This window comes from Convolutriloba macropyga, unplaced genomic scaffold, assembly GCF_964194025.1.
Source record: "Convolutriloba macropyga unplaced genomic scaffold, txConMacr16.3 SCAFFOLD_1992, whole genome shotgun sequence".
Taxonomy (NCBI): Eukaryota; Metazoa; Xenacoelomorpha; order Acoela; family Convolutidae; genus Convolutriloba; species Convolutriloba macropyga.
Window position 1 is genome coordinate 13,730 of NW_027452105.1, and position 19,940 is coordinate 33,669.

Below are 19,940 nucleotides of genomic sequence, written 5' to 3' on the forward strand. Positions count from 1 at the left end.
ATAGTAATAGTTATAGTAATAGTAATAGTAATAGTAATAGTAATAGTAATAGTAATAGTAATAGTAATAGTAATAGTAATAGTAATAGTAATAGTAATAGTAATAGTAATAGTAATATTAATAGTAATAGTAATAGTAATAGTAATAGTAATAGTAATAGCAATAGTAATAGTAATTGTAATAGTAATAGCAAAAGTAATAGTAATAGTAAAAGTAATAATAAAAGTTTTAGTAATAGTAACAGTAATAGTAGTAGTAATAGTAATAGTAATAGTAATAGTAACAGTAATATTATTAGTAAAATTAATTGTAATAGTAATAGTAATAGCTATAGTAGTAGTGTAGTAATTGTAATAGTAATGGTAATAGTAATAATAATCATAATAAAATTGGAAATAATAATTATACATTTTGCTAATTGTAATAGTAATTGTAATAGTAATAGCAAAAGTAATGGTAATAGTAAAAGTAATAATAATAGTTTTAGTAATAGTAATAGTATAATTATAATTATTAGCAAAAGTTATAGTAATTGTAATAGTAATATCAAAAGTAATAGTAATAGTAAAAGTAATAATAATAGTTTTAGTAATAGTAATAGTAATAGTAGTAGTAATAGTAGTAGTAATAGTAATAGTAATAGTAACAGTAATATTATTAGTAAAAGTAATTGTAATAGTAATAGTAACAGCTATAGTAGTAGTGTAGTAATTGTAATAGTAATGGTAATAGTAATAATAATCATTATAAAATTGGAAATAATAATTATACATTTTTAGAGACTGTAATAAAATGCTGCTGATAAAGAACGGGGATTCTTAATGGCAGAAAAGAGACTGGTTCAGTTTCCCCTTGATTATTTTCATATTTCAGAATTTTGTTCTGACATACTTTTTGGTCCACTCTTTGTGCGCTTTCAAACGCAGTAGCTTGATAAGTTCTTAAGAATCTACACATATGAACTCATACCAGTTACAGGGTGATGATCAAAAAACTGCTTCTAACTATTTATTCTTGAAATTTGTCCTTCGTTATTCTCCAGGTATCCCTCGAAAGTGGGCACTCCTTCAATTTTTGGCCAAGTCCAGATGCATGTAATGTGTCCAGGAATCTGTCCGGCTGAATACACGTAGGGAGTACATCCAATGAGCTTCGGTTTTGACACCATGTACGTCAAGTCATATGGACTGTCAGTTTGCTTCATAATTACCCGGATATGCTTCCTTTCTAGACAAATTTGTTCATAGAAACGCTTTGTTACCCCTATTTGCTTCACCTTCTTTTTTTCACCCCGATTATTTCACCCCGCTATCATTTAACCCCACTATCATTTCACCCCGATTTTAATTCTTGGTATAAATGATACTATTAACATTACTACTGTAATCATTTGCTGATGCCCCGCGGGCCATGGCCGTGCGTTAGTAGCCCCTGGGACTTGGTATGAAACATCGCGACTGAACATACTTCTAATGCCGATTAACTGCTAATTTGCCGGGCAAAATGATAGTGGGGTGAAACGATATTTTGTTAATTTATGGGGCTTAAATTGATCGGGGTGAAAAGTGGCAGAACCAACTCATTATAGTCATTAAAAATATGCGTGTAATTTTGGGAAAACGTTTTCAGGTGCAACAGAACGGTACTATTATGGCAACACAAAATAGTATTGGGGCCGGGTGATATGTGATTTTTTTTTTGATTAATTACAAACCAAGCCCTCTTCCAAAAAAGTGGACAAATGCGTCCACATTACCTCTTTAGTTCGATAAAAGCTTATCTTAATACATGTAAAATGCGCCTTAGCCTGATAGCGAAGGATATGGTGACGAAGGAATGATATTAGATACCTTGACATTTTTCAGTCCATTATTACCAAATTGCACCAATAAGCGCAACTGTAATTAAAGGTAGGGGCCCTGGCTCGTGTTGAAGATATCAGCAAAAAATGACAATAGATGCAGATCTGTCAACCATTTGGTCCATTATTAATTCGATGCTTTCGATTATAGCTGTAGCCCCTGATATCCAAAATGCAAAGTTAACAACACCTTATTGTTCATATACATGTTGTATCGAATGAAGGCTTGGGCTGTGTGCAACGATTTATAACGGGTATAGAAAGCAGTAATCATATGTTCATCATTTACAAACATACATGACTTTATGTCCTATTGAAGGTAGCCTTTATCAATAATTAGCTGATTCGTTGAATTAGTTGAATTATTTTAATTAAATTCCTTGAAAACAGTATACACTTAAGAACTATAAGAGTTTTCAAGAGGTATGTCAGATAAGATTTACAGCTCGTTTAGGTGACGTCCCTTTTGGAAAACTCATCACTTAAACTTTACTATTTTTCTTTATTTTTAAAAACAAAATTGTGTAAACTTTTTAAATGAATAACACAATAGTTCAATTAAAATGCATAAACGGTAACAGAATCGCTTCACAGAAAAAAAAACTTTCATTATTTTTCATGATATTCTTTGACAAAAAAATAGATCGCAAGTTACCTGCATCCAAAATTTCACATCAGAAGCTTTTATTCAAATAGAATTTTTTCAGAATTTTGTGAGGTAAATCACTTGAAACTGAACTTTTAACGAAAAGAAAACAATTATATTCCAGTAATTTAAAAATTTCAGCTCTCAAAACTTTGCTTCGTATAATGCAAAAGTATATCCTCTATTATGATACATCGAATCACCATAATATCGTAGTTCCGGACAAAACCCTCAAAATTGTATTCAAAAGGCTTTTATATCAGAAAAAAATAAAATCTGCTGTTCGCCAGCCGCTAAGATTTTACTGCTCAACAAATCGCGATATTATGTAAGTAGTTTTTAGACTAAGGCATTGGTATTGCTCCCAAAAAAGTAATAGTAAATAACTTAAAGAAATAGTTGAGGCTAATATACGGGTACTGTGACTAGTATATTTTAACTATTTGTTTTTTTGTGATCCCATCCCTTCTCCATTTTCTGGCAGTTTTAGTCCCTTTTTGTATGCCAATTTGTAGTTTTTACCAATATAGGGTGACCTGGTAAATGATTTTTAACTCATGGCCTATATATAAATGTAACTCAGTCAAATTAATGAGTTTTGGAACCTTTCCGAAGCTAATTGATTTTGTTTCAATTCACTTTTCTTTGTGTTGGGAGCGTCGACAAACAAATTCGCTTCTTTCAATTGTTCAAAACATTCTGTTGCTAAAATTGTTAGCTTTCAAAAAGATCGGCGGTCTTGTAGTATCTTTCCACGTGGAAACAATTTAAGAAAATGAAAACACTTTTTTATCTCTGTTTGGAGCTAAAGTGAATTAACATGTCAATGAATGTTTTTGACTCGCCCATTTTCACATTTCTTGTTTTCGATCTGTAGTCGGAGCTTTCTTTGAAAATCTTGATTTGAAGCCATTAACATAACTTTTATGCGCAATGATTTTTAATAAACTTTTTACAGTTGTTGCAATCTTTTTCATATTTAACTCAACAGTTTCAAAAATTTCATTTCGCAGTATTTTTACAGGATAAAATTTTATGTCAACTTTGCGAAAAATTTTGTGTTCTAACCAACTCTATCAGGGCTTTGTGGGTCACGAATTTGTTACTTTTGCTCGCATTAATTGCTAGATTTTTAACTCGCAACTTTAACTCATTTCTAACCAATTTGTTACAAGTTCTCTTAGCACAATACTTTTTAATATGGTAATTTTTTCTATTGTTGATGTATTTTTGTGGCCAGATGTTTTTGCTCAGGAAAGATTAGTGCAGGTTGTCGATGTTCTATTTGTAGTTCTGTTCAAAGTCCGTTCGTCCTCTAAAATATTTCGAATAATTCGATGAAATTTGGCAAATAAGTATATCTTATTCCAGGAATTTTTAGCAAAGTATTTTTTGCTCGACTTTTATTGGATTCTAATGGTCAGCGAATGTCTCTGGTACGAACTTGTTTTTGCACATGCAAATTTTTTTTGTATATTCTTCCTATTTATGCATCTCAGTTCCTTCCTATTTTCATTTGTAAAGGTAGGGTCAGTGGGGCAGAAGATTTTTTTTCTGAATTTAAGGTTGCTCTAATTGCAGTTTTGTATTATAAGGATCAATTTCGTTGAAAATTAATCTACTATACTGCGAGTTATTCATCATGTTTTACAATTTTGACTAAATTAAATCATTAGATCCAAAAGTTGTGATTGCAAAATTTGAGTTCAAAAAGAATATACAATATTTTATTTCTTTAACTTAGATTTAATTAACTCAGAGTTTTGTCATTAACACCGAAAAGATTTAGAAGAATAAATTGCTTAATAGTATTTAATAATACATGTAAACATTTCGTAATACATTTTTGTGAATCATCGAACACAAATCCCGTAATTTTGATATGCTTTTCTTAATTAACTTTTCATATCCTTATTGTTCTGCTTTTCTAAAGTCCACAACTCTTTGGTCCAGATTAAACTGAGCTTCATAATTGTATTGAATTTCAAAAACACGACCATTTTAAAAGGTCTTTTAATTACTATTAAAAATTATATCAGTAACCATTAAGACTATTATTACTATTATAACTTTTCAAGACCAAAAAGTTTTTTCACCAAAAAGAATCACCTATGTATTCATTTAATTAATTACGTAACCGGCTCTAAACGTAATTAATCGTTTAGCTTTTTTTCAAACTATATCTCACTGATAGTCTTAACAACAGAGAAAGGACTGTTTGAAATTTTACGCGAAACTATCTTTTAAAATAGAGGAAGCATATCCCTTAGTCCTGCCATTGGCTCCAGTAACCATTATAGTAAGGTTGAAGTTAAAACCAGCTAGATCAGTTTCAGTCGTAAATGTGCAATACCTGTCGTCGCTGAACAAGTTTGAAGAAGTTGCATTGCAAAATTCGTCGCCGCCACCTGAAAAAAAATATCACTGACTAAATTTATATCGCTTTATTTTATTATTATTGTTAGCTGAAGATAGTGACACATATCTATGAGAAAGTTTTCCCATTTCCGTTTAGTTCCTTTGAAAGCTCCTGCAAGTTTCTTGCGAATTCCTGCAGAACTATACATGTTCTTGCACGATTTTCTTACAAAAAGTATGTCTTGTTTGTAGACAGCGTGTATAATCAGTCCAGAGTTCAAATAATTAATATCAAATTATAAATGGACTATAAAAAGAAGTTCTTTTTACATAAAAGCGTCAAGACGTGAATTTTTCGATTTTCAACAATTTCAAACACAAACACGTCCATCATTGTTGCGATCCCGGTTCAACAGTTTAAAATATGTAGTGGAATGTTTGGATAAAGTTACACTTTTCAAGGTGATGCGGAAAGTTGGATGAACCTTGCAACATAACCAGTATTTAATAGTCTGATCATGCGTTTGCATAACATTTTTTTTTTCAAGCAGTTTTTCGGTTTCTATATTGTGAAGCTGCTCTAATGAAATACCAGCATTTGTACTAGATGAAACTATTCCGTCATATTATAGACAACGAAAAAATTATAAGCATCAGTGGTTTACAAAGCATCAAATCACTTTTCTGTTTTTATTAATCAAATTAGAACAACGTTCGTACTCAGTGCACTGATTTGGTGCTTTTTGACTGAATGACTTTTTTGACTGAATGGCAGTGCACTGAATGACTTTTTTGGTGCTCAGAATTGAATGATAGGGCAAAAAATGTAACTTTTATGTTAGAGTTGAGATTTTTAGAAATGCTGTTGAATTTTTTTTATGAACCATGAAAGGATTTCAGACAGAGCTGTTATAAATTGATCGTGGACTGTTGACATAGTTTTTCTTCTTGTTCACCAAAAACTAACAGCTTTCAAGTTTAGTGTGACAATTTTGTGATAATTTTACAAAGCAATAGATAAATTTCTCTATTTATATGAAAAACTATTTTGACTTTCTAGAAGGCAACTTAATGATCCAGATCGACCCTAACGTGAATTTGTCTTGACTTGCACCTTTTTTTGAACTCCTAATCAGGTAAGCTGCAGATTTCCAAAGTCCAGCTTTTAGAATTTTTTAACCCGAAATATGCAAATACATCGAAGCGTTCTAGCATTTGTTATGTCAACGGCTAGGGATATAAGATAATTTTCTTTTCTCTCAAAAGAAAACAAAGCCACATAGCGACTTCAGGAAGCTCGTTTATTGACTAATAAAACTTTTTCGATTTTTGTTCCAGCGCATTATTAGTAAAGGCGGAAAATTTATGTGAGGCCCACTTATTTTTCTAAAGTTCGCGAAGGTTCTTTTCTATTATTCCTGGAAAAAGGTGCATGATACCATATTAAGACTCATAGAGTGGAGACACAATCAAAGTTAATTGAAACAACAATTTAAAAATTTGAAATCTGAAATCTGTTTTTCAGAGAGTTTATGATGGTCCCCTACACGCAAAATCAAATATATCCGACAATTTGCAAAGTTCAAGCTAACAAAACTTTATGACACTATAGCTTTGTAGCTAACATTACCATTAAAAATTACAATTTGAATCTTTCTCTCTCTCTCTCTCTCTCTCTCACACACACACTCTTTCTCTCTCTCTCTCTCTCTCTCTCTCTCTCTCTTTCTCTCTTTCTCACTGTTTATCCCATTGCTTATCATTGATCACCAAAACTAACTTAATTTAGCTTGCTATGTTTTACCGTCCGTCTACAGAATCACTTTTTCGATCAATTTAATATCAAAAAGAAAAATAATAATTAGATTTGCCTCAGCATCAGTTTGAGGTGTCAAAATTTATTTTTCCTCGGTCGTAAAGTAATAGTTTAGAGTTATTTTCACAGAATATGTTTGTCCTTCATGTATAAAAACATTTTCTAATTTTTTGAAATTTAGAACGCCTGAATTTTTGTGTTCTGCTGTATCAAATTCGCCAAGATTTTGTTCTGCTGTAGACACGATTGGTTTTGAAAACTTTTAACACAAAATTGTGAGCTCATAATTCTCATTCTTTTCGATTTTTAAAAATAGTTCTTTTGTTTATTTTCCCTATGATTGAAATAGGACAGAATATTTTCAAGATATTCGCATTTGTTTTCGCATTATTTAGTTTACTGTCATTGTTTTGTGTTTTTATTTCTGGGTCAACGGATTTTTTATTGAATTGAAAATTTGTAGTTTTATAACTTGTGTCAAAATACGGTTTTTGGTTTGATATTATTTTCAAAGCTCCACTTCGGCGAACTGTGAAAAAAAAAACGCTATTTTTCTCAGCTATTTTAGTTCTCTTTCAGCAATCACGTTCTGAAATGTGGTGCGATAAGACGATTCCACTTGGATTTTTCCGCGACTCAAATTTTCCCAAACCTCAATTGTTGCCGACATTACTTTATTTTTCAACAGCTTTTAAATTAAAATGGAGCACATTATTGTTGCCAATATTTTTGGACAAATCTTTATAGTTGATCTAGTTAAAAAATCTTCTGCTGTATGCAACTTGAACAATTGACGCTATGAAGCCTCGCAATGTTTCTGTGCTTCTGTGATGATTCGATTCTTTTTTTGCTTTTTTAGTGATCGGATCAAAATAAGAGCAATACTATTTCCAAGGCACTGCCTAGTTTTCACGTTTGCTGCCCTTGTGCAAAGAATTTTTCGCACCAAAATTGTTCTATATTGCTTGGAAACTTGACCACAAATGTACTCTCAATATCTTGTTTACATCAATTCCAGATTTGTTAATAGAGTATCATGGCTAAACTCTTTCACCGATGCTCAAACTTAAATAGTAATTAAATCGCATGTTCTGAAATTTTGGGAGATATTTTCTTGACTGTGATGAGATATTCAAACATGCATTGTCAATGCAATAAGGGAAACTTTGACTCAATGAAATTCATCCGAAAAGTTGATGCATTGAAATTTTATGTTTTTGGATAAATTAAACTCTTTGTATTCACCTGGGACAAATGCATAGCCAAGATTACATGAAAAAACCTTAAATAGTTAAAAAATAGGCAATTTTATTTTGATTTCTTCTGATTATTTGCTCACACATTTGCTTCAGAAAAATTTTCTAAAACTACTGTAAATAAGAAAACAACAACAAAATTTAAAATAATTCAATGGCTTGAAGACAAAACTAAAGGCAACTCTGATTACATTCTCCCAGCTCATATATCGTAAAGAGCAACAATAACTGGCTCTTATAATTATTGTGTTTTTTCTATGAAAAAAGAACAAAAAATCAAATTCATAACAAATCAATTTGACAATTTTATTAGTTAGGACCTCTAGAAAAACAAGAAGAAAAATTTTTAGGTTGAATTTGTTTTTTTTTTGCTCCAATCAAGTTTGTTTTATTTAATTCAACATTGAACATCAGTTGTTGCTAAGAAAGAGTACACTACTTGAACATAGAAAACTGGTCGACAAATGAGAATATATGGAAAATTACAAAAACATTTTAAAAAATTGTACAATACAAATGCAGAAAAAGCCAAAGCTGTTGAAAACAATCGTTAAAATAAAAACAAAATCAATCATTGAACTTTCAACAGAAGTAAGTTATGGTTTCTCTTTAACAAAAAAAAAACAAGAAAATCAGGATTTGAATTGCCCGTAGATCAGGGACGTTTGAATTATAGGCAAAACGTTTTCAACAAATTATGACTGCTCTGTTAAATTTTATTTAATCAGATTTGTGTTAAATAAAAAAAAATTATATAACAAAAACGATCTTTTTCTCACAAGGTTGAATTTAAAATTTTTGAATCAAGACATGCAATCTCTCTTACAAATTGGAGAACATAGGAAAAATAATAAATATTTTTATCTGGCTATATTTGCTTTTTAACTATAAAAATTTATCAACAAAAATAAACAAGTCAAATCCAATTTTATCGTCATTTTCTTTACAATAAAGAGAATAAAAGTAAAAGTATTCTAAAAAACGAAGGCATCACATGCAAACTCTACATTTTTTAAACAGCGGTGGAAAACAATAAACTTTCTACAGTTCAATGAAAACTAAAACAGACATTATGATGACATGGAATCCTATATTCTATATTTAGATCAAAGGGTGTCAACAAAATTTGCAACCGTTTCATAATTTCTTACTTGCGACAGTAAAGTCTGGAGCACGTCCCTGTCGTTCAGCAAAATGCAATTTGATGTCCACAATTTCACCTTTGAAAGGAATGGTAACAACGATCTCCGTCTTGAAAGTCGAAATTGATGCCGAAACTTCGTATTCTATGTGAGAAAACAGCGGACAAGGCTCAGTACTCAGCTCAGTCTCGAACTTGGGACCAACTCTTGTGTAATCGTCATACGGTGTCATCGAAAGCATAGTATTATTTCCACAAAAGAATGGATGCAACAAAAAACCATTTGTTTTCGAATTGGGGTGAGAAATTGTTTTGACTCCTGGATTTGGATCAGGATCTAGTTCTATTAGAACACGGTCCAGATCGGGGCTATTAACAGTATAGTTTACTGATAGGTAGAAGTCTGTTTCTCTTTGTATAGTTGCAGATAGTACGTTGAAAAAACTGATCTCTTTTAGAATTCTTTGCGCTTTGTCACTGACAGCTTCTTCCGTTGAAACAAATGCTATCAATGTCATTCCATAAAATTTGGGATCGATTATTAGAAACTTGTATTTTTCAAACGCCTCAACACGAGTCGCGATAATAATGTTTCTGTCAAAAATTTGGTAAGTAAATGAGATCCCTTTTCCGTTCAACAGAAATCTGAGTTCAATGGTATTGTCAATATAAACTTTAAATAAAAATAAAACGGGTCTAGCTGGAATTGTCGGAACCCTCTGATAACTTCGCAACGACCATGGACCCGCTTTAATATTGACCGAATATCTGTAAGTTTCTCCAGGCGTGAGTTGTGTGAAGTCGAGCTCCAAATAATTCGAGGCAAAAATTTGAAATTGTGCGCTAAATGGTGGCTCAATGGTATCGGTTATATTATCAAATCGACCATCAATTGAAACAAGACATTTGACGTTGGCAAACTTTTCCAAATCATTCTCAAAATTTCCAGTTTTTTCTGCTTCGTAATCCTCATTTTCAGAATTCTCATTCTTTGATGACGTGTTTCTCAAAATCTCGAAGCATTCAAACGTTAGTTCACCTAACCTCGTGGTGATTTTAAGTTTAACCTGGTCGCCCCAGAGATCTTCAAATCGGGGTTCAAGAGTTATCTCATACGTCGTTCCGGGTACCAAATCTGCAAAATTGTGCTCAAGGATTAAGTCCTGGTTAACTTGACGAGATACTGATCTAGTCGTGTTTATTCCGGTAAGAGTCATTTCGACATACGATTCGGGAAAGTTGACTTCCATTGTTAACTTTATCCAAGTTTGGGAAATATAGTCTATTATTATCCGTTCGAACTCCGGTGGGGGGTAACCTGAAAATGAATATTAAGTGTAAGTGTAATTTTCTACGGATTTCTCGAAAGAAAAGTTAGGGTTCTTAAATTGAGTATATTTAAGCAGCAGAATAGTTTCCAGACTCTGATTTAATCTTGATCAGTTTTCAGCCAGTGTTAAACATTGCATTTGGTCATGCAATGATGGCTTTTAGATAGAATCTGCGCAGCACCAAAAATCCAATCAAAGTTCCGAATTTTCTGTTTGTTGGTGCATTTTTCTTTAAGGACGGCACTAGTTTGTTAAAAAAAATTTTCAGATTGTTTAAATGGCAAATCCAAAACTGCTTCGAAATATTATTAGTAAGCGAAAAACCAATGCCAAATATTAGTCTCTGCTAGAAATATAAAGGTATAATAGACAGATTTGGCAACTAGAAAAACACTTTAATAACAAATGAATGGTTTGAACTATTTTCAAATCACGCAAATTGATCTCCTCAAAATTATGGTCTTGAATAATTTAATTAATTTAACAATTTTTATATGTTTTGCTTCGTCAAATATATTGTTACAGGCAAATATTATATATATGGATATCGAATTTTTCTAAATACCTATCACTTGTGTAATATGGCGGTTGATTCAGCGAATTGGAGTTTACTTGCTAAATCGCACTAAAACAGTCAGCGCTTTTTCTCAAATCTGCTGGAACTGCAAGCTGATTTGAGAAAAAGATGAGAGCGTTTTAGAACGCGTTAGTAAATAAACTTTAGGATTTCGATGAATCTTGGAGTAATTGACATGGAGTAGATGGAAAAATAGATCTAAGTTGTTTAAAGAGTTCAAACACTAAACTGTGTTTGAGTAATAAGTTTTATACGACATAGGTATTTTCTGACTGAGGTACATCGTTGATTTTTACGATAGTTTTGAAAAATTTGACCTAGTTGTTCAAATCTTTCAAAGTTATCGTAACTGACAATGATGAAGGTAAGTTAAAAGTCACTTATATCATAAGAGACTTTTTAATCAAAATCACGTTTTAGTTACTGAATTCCCTGAACAAGTTACATTTGTTTTTTCATCTACTCCATATCAATTAGTTCTTCTCTCCCATTCTTATTAGTTATTTTTTTCTCAATTAAGTGTTATCATATGTGGAGGGCAGACCCAAGTTGAGATATTATCAGACCCACTAGAATCCATACTCAAATGTTTCATGACCAAAACTACAGGGTCTCGGGTACCATTCCAGCGCACATTAGTTTGGACCGTGGTCTGATTTGGGTCTGACCAGAAGTCACAGCGGTCAGGAAGGTCTGATCATAGGTCACTTCAGTCTGGAAGGTATGATCAGATGAGTATTTGAGTGCACTTGAGTCTAATCAGAGGCCCTTTCATTAATCGTGTTGTTAATATTTGAGACTTTTATATGGCGTATTGCTAAGCTTCACATATTTAAATTAAAAATAACAAGAGACTGTTGTGCGTTCAAGCTCAATTTTCGTCGTCACAACTTGTTTTTTCACCAGAATTTCGTCGTGCTTTGCTGTTCGTACTTTTGTTTACAAGAATTTCTGGCTTTTTTGTCAGACTTTTGTGGCTTCACCAGACTTTCTTAAGTTCATTGCACTTTGTGTCTAAATGATCTGACTTTCGTGCCTTGATGTCCAATTTTTCGTGCGTTCAACCAACGTTCGTGCGGACACCAGATCTTGTTGGCTAAAGGTCAATGTCCACACATAACCATAGACAAACTTCAATAAGTACGGAAAACATTTTACTTCAAATCAACATAAATTATTCCTTTCGGACAAACATCCTTAAACTTCATATTTAGTGAGTAGAGTTTTAAAAAAATTTCGTCGGTGAGCCAGGCTTAAAAGTTTGTTAGTTTTGTGATTAAACTAAGGAAAACACGTTTAGCTAAGGATTCCCAGTTTGAGTTTCCAGACGGGATCCGGTATCACCAGACCTTCAAAGACGGAAAGCGCCTATATTGAGACCGTCCCAGTCAAAAACAGATTTTGGCCAGATTTTATGCGTTCCAGTTCACACTTTCGTGCGTTCACCAGAATTGCGTGCGTTAACCAGACTGTCGTGCGTTTACCGAATTTTGTGTCCTCATGTTCGGACTTTCGTGACTTAAGGTCCAAACTTTTGTACGTTAATCAGAATTCGTTGGTTGATGTTCACCCACGCTCATTTTGTACGCTCATAACTAGACAAACTGTAACAAGTACACAAAGCATTGTACTTCATATTGATATAGAATTTTAATTTCGTACACACATCTTCAGACTTCATAATTGGTGAGTAGGGCTTGAAAAACTTTGCGTGAAAATACAAATTTTTACGCGAAACCATTTGGTGTTTTCTAATTCAACGAAATTCGTTTTTAAAAGAAAACGATTTTTTATTCTTTTTGGTTACCAATCTGAACTTGCCCATTTTATTGGTTATTTCCGTAGAAAACAGATCACAGTTCGAAGAATTTTAAACAGAATTTCTTTTAGTAAAACAGCGTATATAGTCCACGATAATGTCGTGAAAGTGTCGAAATCTATTCAAACTCGTAATCAGAGATCCCTATGTATGGGAAGTTTCAACCATTCAGATTTTGAAACCGTGTACAGAAGTTTCTTGTTTGCAAGAGTTCCGGTAAAAATACAGCTTCACTGCTGAAAACCGCAAATCTTAAAAATAACCGCTAAAAACTAGAAATTATATTCATCGGCAAAAGATGCAGGTGCATTGCGGTGAAAAATATTTTTTTTTCAACCCAATTCTTACTATGTTTGATGAACAAAACCTGGATCCGGTTATTTAAACTTTGAAAACCAAGATTTCTCAACTCTGGTCGTTTCTTGAGTTTGGCTCTCTGTTTGCTTCCGTCGCTACAAAAATCAAAAACGATACAATGGTTTTATCTGCTGATTAGTTGCATGAGGTGCCTTCTTTTAATTGATTTAACTATGTGCTTATCAGCTTTTTTTTGCAACCAGTATTGAAATAATTGCCTTTGCAAATGGATTTTTCATCATTAATGTTTAATTAGATCATTATTTCACTCGAAACTTTTCAATTTCTTTTAAATCATCAGCTGTTATGCGATGTTTTAGGACCTACATATTGAAACGTTTTCGAATCAAACAGTCCTTGCATCAAACAGTTGAATTATCATTTAATATCTTATTATATCTCAAATATGTCGACATATCTCACAATTGTCTTATTTTGTGAACAATTGTCATAATTTCATATAAATAGACCTTCTGCTTTCCTATTTCAAACCGCCATAAAACTGATAGTCTTTGTTTGACGCTTCCACATGTAGTCCCACTGTACTGTAACTGGCGATTTTCAAAAAAAAAAAATGCAAGTTCTTACAAGTTAACCATTTCTAACTCCTATCACTCTATGATTCTTCAATGCTAAAATTTTGAGTAAGTGAAACTTACGACCAATGATCTCAACTCCACATAGGAATAATTTCTCAAAAATTTTCCGAGACCCAATTGGAGGCTGAACAGAAATCGTCATGTAAGTCGAGGGTCTGGTATCATGACATTGCACTGATGTCCAGGTACTGGGCAAGGAAGACTCCAGGGTTCCACAAACAATGCATGAATCATCCTCGAAACACTGGGAGACTTGTAATGCGTCCATGTCCAGAGCTGTAAGATGATTAATTTAAATTTTAATACCAGTGATAAGTACTCTGATTTCACCTATCGATGGGGTTTTGGGCATGCGATCAGCAGAAAATTTAAGTTTAGTAGTAAAAAAAATTGTACCCCCAACTAATTTTACCGTAAATATACAGTAATGGAATCTAAAATTTTGTGGGTGGTAAAGAGCTACAAAATTTTGTAAATATGCTGAAATTTGCCCAAAGTTTAGCCCTTTCTTACTCATGTTTCTGTTTATTGGAAAATGAGCGCATTTCGTTCACAGTTCATGAATGTCAATATAGATTTAGTTTGGCCCAGTTTGTCAGTTTTCATTATTTCAAATGCATCTGCCGGCCCGCTACAGACCCTTTTTGAGCTCCAAAAATCAAAATGTCTGAACTCTGCTTCCATCGCAGTCCGTGTCCGTGTTTTTTATTATCATCGATTGACAATAGCTTCCCATGTCTAGAAACAGACTTATGAAAATCAATGATCGACCAAAATGAACTATGAACAAACTATAATCGATAAAAACATTGAGAACTAGATTGCCCAGGTTGAGGTCCCAGACGGAAGCAAGTATGTCCAGACCGTCCCAGACGAAAGGTGCCTATGTCCACACTTTCGTGCGTTCACCAGACTTTCGTGCGTTAATGTCCAGACTTTCGTGCGTTCACCAGACTTTCGTGCGTTAATGTCCAGACTTTCGTGTGTTCAACAGACTTTCGCGGTGCGTTCATGTCCAGACTTTCGTGCGTTTCCCAGGTTTATTTGCGTTCACCAGGTTTTCGTGCGTTCATGTCCAGAGTTTCATGTCCTTAGTTTAGAGGAGAAGCTCAATAAAACCTTGAAAAAGATGGCTCATGCTATAAGGTCAATTTACCTTATAAGACATCAAGTTCCCCTGAACGCGCGCATTCTTCTTTTAAAATCACTTGTGCTTTGACACTTTCGGCAATTTTTTTTCAAAATTTATCTGCAAAAAAAACTAAAACGCCTTAACCGACAGATCAACTGGAGTATAAAGGTGTGCTTTCTACGCAAAAAGTATGACGAAGCGAGAGATCAGCTAATCCAGACAAAGACCCTACCAGCTGAGCTAATAATAGCAAAAATGTCGCTAATCAAATTTCATTTTGATATAGCCAGGCCAGAAAATTCTGAAAATTTTTACGGGTATCTGAATCTTCATCAAAATACACGAACAAAACAATTCAAAATTAGACAGAATGCCAATACCAGCTTTGGAATGAAATCGATCGTTCGTCGATGCGTACAAAAATGGAATAAGTTACCACAGTGGCTTCGGTTGGCAAAAAATGGAAACGTTTTTAAGAAAACGTTGAATGATTTCTTGCTCTCACAACATGAAAAAATTCTTTTGAATAAAAATGTAGGAGCTTTTAAAAGTTATTTTTATTTTTAGGAAGAAAACAATCGAAAGAAAATTTTATAATGTGATACTTTAAGATAATTGTTGATGTTTATTATATTATTTTGTTTGAATGATTTGAAATTCTTTTTGTTTCAGGTATATTTAACCGTATGGTTATAATTTTAATTTATTTGTTGCAAAAGAAAATTGTCCCTTCAAGTTTAGACATAAAAATTTCTTCAAATCAAACCACAATTGGCGTGGCAGATCTCCGGTGTCTAAATCAGCAAGATTTTCAAGAATATGTGATTTTTGAACGCACGACCTAACCCCCCCCCCCCCAACCCCCACCCCCCCCCCCCCCCCTCGTGCGTTCATCTTCGGTCTGGACATACTTGCTTCCGTCTGGGACCTCAACCTGGATGTTTCTCTGGGCAATTTTTTCTGAAAAAATGTTGAAATGATTTGGTTTGAGTGTTTGCAGGCTCAGTTCTTTGAAACTATAGACTCGCCCACGGATTCCTTAATGATGAGGTTATTCGCACTATGTTTGGTTGAACATTAAACGAAGGTTGAATAATGCAAGGTTGTCACCGGTTGTACTATGATGGTCCCAATAATGTAATAATGTTGGCTCTCACTGTTGTTGGAAAACAAACCATTGACTGAAACAATTCTTGCTATAAAAGTAGATAATTGCAAACCCTGTTGCTCAAAGCCGCTACTATATGTACAGTTGCCTTATAGAGTATTCGTCAAGAAATCATCAGATTGACTTTGATATGACAACGGCTAATATCTGTACAAGGAAAAGTTCTGTGATTTATTTGTTCTGGCTACTGTGGTCCTGCTCGGCCTTCTAGACTCCACATATACAAGTATCCTGTTAACGTATGTTATTCAACTTTTCTGGTCGATATTACGCCAGAGGTTTGAATTATCAAAATGTCCAAAATTTTCATCTTCTAAATTTTTTTTGAACTGGATTAAGTTAGATGTTTTCCATCTTGTCCTATATAATTTTATTCGCCGATACTGTTTTCGGGTTGACAACTCTCATTGTTAAATTTTTATCGCAAGAGTGCGTTTTAGCTCCTATGACGCTGGTAATGTACTTTGCCCACACAGTTTCACGCTGCACAAGGGATCTCTTTCCCTTATTTTATACCGACAATTCAAACTTAACAATACCCTGCAATTATCCCATGTTTTATAGCCACCGCCAACGCTAATTTCCCAACATATCTAATTTTAGCCACTTTCCATCATTTTTTTTCCTTTTGTCGCTGAAAGAATACATTAGTTTATTTTTGATGATCCCTACTCATGCATAGGCTAGAATATTTATTATCTGTATGAAACTCAATATTTTTTGCTGTTTTCCTGTCTAGCTCCTGCATCTGATTCAGCTTGATCCCTTTTATTTTTTCAATCTAACAAGAAATTGGCCAGGCCTTATGCATTCTGAGGCTTCACTTGACTTGTCTGGTGAATACTTTGCAGCTGTGCCTCCGCATCCCACTCCTTGTATTGATAACTCCGCATTTACTCGAAGGAAAGTTTTCATATGGTTTGTTTTTTCAGACTCCGGTATTGACCGTTTAGCCACCGTAGCATTGAGCATACTAAACCACTCTAGCCACTCCAGTCTGTTACCATCGAACTTGTTCAACTTCAGCTTTAGTAGGTTACTGCCGTCTGGCAGTTCACTGTTGTATTGTAAACCAGTGTCTGAGGAAGTGTCCGGATTTCAACGGGCGAGCGATCAGGTGGACTTTGATTTTTTGAAAAGTTAGTTCAGTCCCATTGAAAGGTGAATTGCCCCGACCACTGTTTGATCGAAAAGTTCGAGACCATCAATCTCTAATGGCGTTCTTCTCTTTGAAGCTCTAATTCACATTCTACTGGCAGTAGTTGATCTCTTAATTCAATTTCCTGCATTTGCATATATAGCCCATATTTCCTTCCTGCAAACAGTCCCTGCTTAAGTTGCAACTTCCTTTCACTTTTTATAAAGATTATCGTTACTTCAACTCTACGTTTTTGCTTTGCTTAAGATACTTCGAAGAGAATTTTCGTTTTATCACGTTTTGATACTATTGCTGCTTTTTGTAGCGTTTGCGCAAATGAATTGTAATTGGGTAATTTTCATTGCCTTCGCTTTTGCTCCGTGCCTGAATACCGTTGCTATACTGTCCATTCGTGACTCCTTGCGCGATATGTTTATACTAGAAAACCAATAAATGTCATTCTCTCCATTACCTTTGCGGCTTTAGTTATATATCAACAAAGTTTGCTTGACGTGATGTAAATTCGTTCAGACATGGCAATTGTTGGCGGATCTCCTTGGTTTCTTGGGTGAGTATGTATCTTTATTTATCTTGAAATAGCATTTGTTTTAGAAATAAATTGTTTTCATAATTATTAATAAATCTTGTTGATTTTTTGCTGTGGAGTTACACAGCTGGGCCTCGACTATTGTGAATCTGACTGGTGTTTGCTTTGCTTTGATTATTCCTTCTGTGCGCTGTTCGCTTTTCAATTTGTTTTTAGAATCGAGCTTTTGTTTTTGCACCGCTGGCGTTTTGGTTCCATCATTCGTCAGATTGAACAATGCTTTGTCTTCAAATGTCTGGGTTGGCCGAGCAACACTCAAATTTGCGCTCCCACTTTTGACAGGGACAATTTTACACAGCCCAAACTGCTTAGGCAGTTTAGCTTTTGCGAATAATAATAGCCGGTATAATAAAAAGTATTTGTTGCTTTATTTGATAGTTTATTAGTCCCAATAACTAACCATTAACTTTTGCTGACTTGTACGATTTGGTTTCTCTCGCCGTAACAAAACGATTGCAAGTTGAAACAATCAAAGTTCGATTTAGTTTGTTGATTTCTCAAGTGATCAAATGAAATAGCAAATTTCCCTCTGTGCAGTCTTTGATATCTATCCTAATTACTGTATATGGCAATAAGTTTCTATCTCCGGGTTGTTATTTTATTCGGAGACGTCTTCCCGATAATCAGGAGTAAAATAATTTAACAAGAACAGCACTTTGCGTGTTTTCACTGGGTTAATGAATAACACAATGTATATCTTATGAATAATTATTTTGCTATGAACGTCAATGTTTGCATAATTTTGCAATCCAACGTACTCAAAAATGGCTAATAATTTTTATGCCCTTCATATGACGACAATTAGAGCTATGCTTCAAAATTAAGCATTAAAATATATTTTTTGCAGGTAATTTACAATGAAAAGTGTGCAGGTAAGCAATTTTGGGGAAAATTGTGCAGGTAAATTTTAACTGCGCATGGCCTTACCTGCACACTGTTCAGGTTCAGCCTATACATTATTTAGTGTGTAAGTACTAAACTATTTACGTTAGGGTTCAGAAGAGGATTGTAGTTAGAACTATAAGACATGCTTGTAATGCAAAATCATAGTTGGAATGAGAATATTGAACGTAAAGATCAATGATAATCAAGGGCAATATGCTGTGTACGATGGCGTGGGGGGGAGGGGGAGTTGCTGCATTGCGTAAAAAAACCTCAAACATTTTATTATACCCAAGTCACTCGACTGCTATTTTCGTATAAGACAACAATATCAGTGAAATAAAATAAAAGATTTTTGAAAGATTTGAAAGATAAACAAACAACTCAAACCGGAAGGGTCGTTGGGTGTCAAAACTTGTACGAAAGCCACAATCTGTTCGACACTGAACTTCAGCAACAGATCTTGAGATGCAAATGTTCGCGTTGAGGAGTCGTTTCTTTCTGCCATAGGAAGACATCGACTGATTTCTGTCTGATCTTTTCGTTCCAGTAAATGAGAAAGTGACTCCTCAATTGCACTCGATTCGGAGATGCTAGCAAATTGGAATTCAGATATTGGGAGAACTGCTTGTCCTACCGGATCAACTAAAGCAGTTTAACTTATTCAATACCATTTTTATTCCGACCCAACTACTAGTATCTACTAGCATTTCAAAACTATCCATATGTTTAAAGTAACTCTTACTATTTTAATGTTTAACCATTTTTTTTTGTTTTGGTTACAAATATTTTTTTAATTTATATTTTTTAGATCGGAAAAAAATCTAGGGAGTGGGAGGTATATGTTCAACTGTTTTTTATTTTTATTCAGTCAATTTTGACCGATCAATATAATTATTCCATAGAGTTTTAAGTGGTCAAGTTAAGAGCATGGAACTAAAACGTTCTAATTAAAGAATTCAAGTCTTACGAAGAAATAATTGGATTTGAATTTTTTGCAAACAATTGATTTTTAAACTGTCATTTTGTTAACAATCATGCTCATTTTTGTTAAGTTGGGCTCAATTATTCAACTATTTTCAACATTTCGGTATTTTACTACGGTGAAGCGTTGACAAGACAAATTTTTACTCTCATCGGGGATTTCCAGGATAAAACAGATTTGGATTTGACTCCAGATAATTCGGTGTTTTGAAGGTTTTTTTGACGTTGGGTTATTTGACTTCTGTGTTTTGTTTTTCCTCGTTATTTT

At 33.7% G+C, this 19,940-nt stretch overlaps 1 protein-coding gene across 1 annotated transcript; it reads right to left on the reverse strand.

Annotated features, from left to right (window-relative positions):
- Positions 1 to 1,000: 1,000 nt before the first annotated feature.
- Positions 1,001 to 19,333, reverse strand: LOC142357204 (uncharacterized; the record flags this gene model as incomplete). Its single annotated transcript, XM_075408871.1, has 5 exons — positions 1,001 to 1,227; positions 4,861 to 4,915; positions 9,468 to 10,396; positions 13,822 to 14,037; positions 19,079 to 19,333. Coding segments are annotated over 5 exons (1,682 nt in total), but the record flags the coding sequence as incomplete, so codon positions are not given.
- Between the last annotated feature and the right edge of the window lie 607 nt (positions 19,334 to 19,940).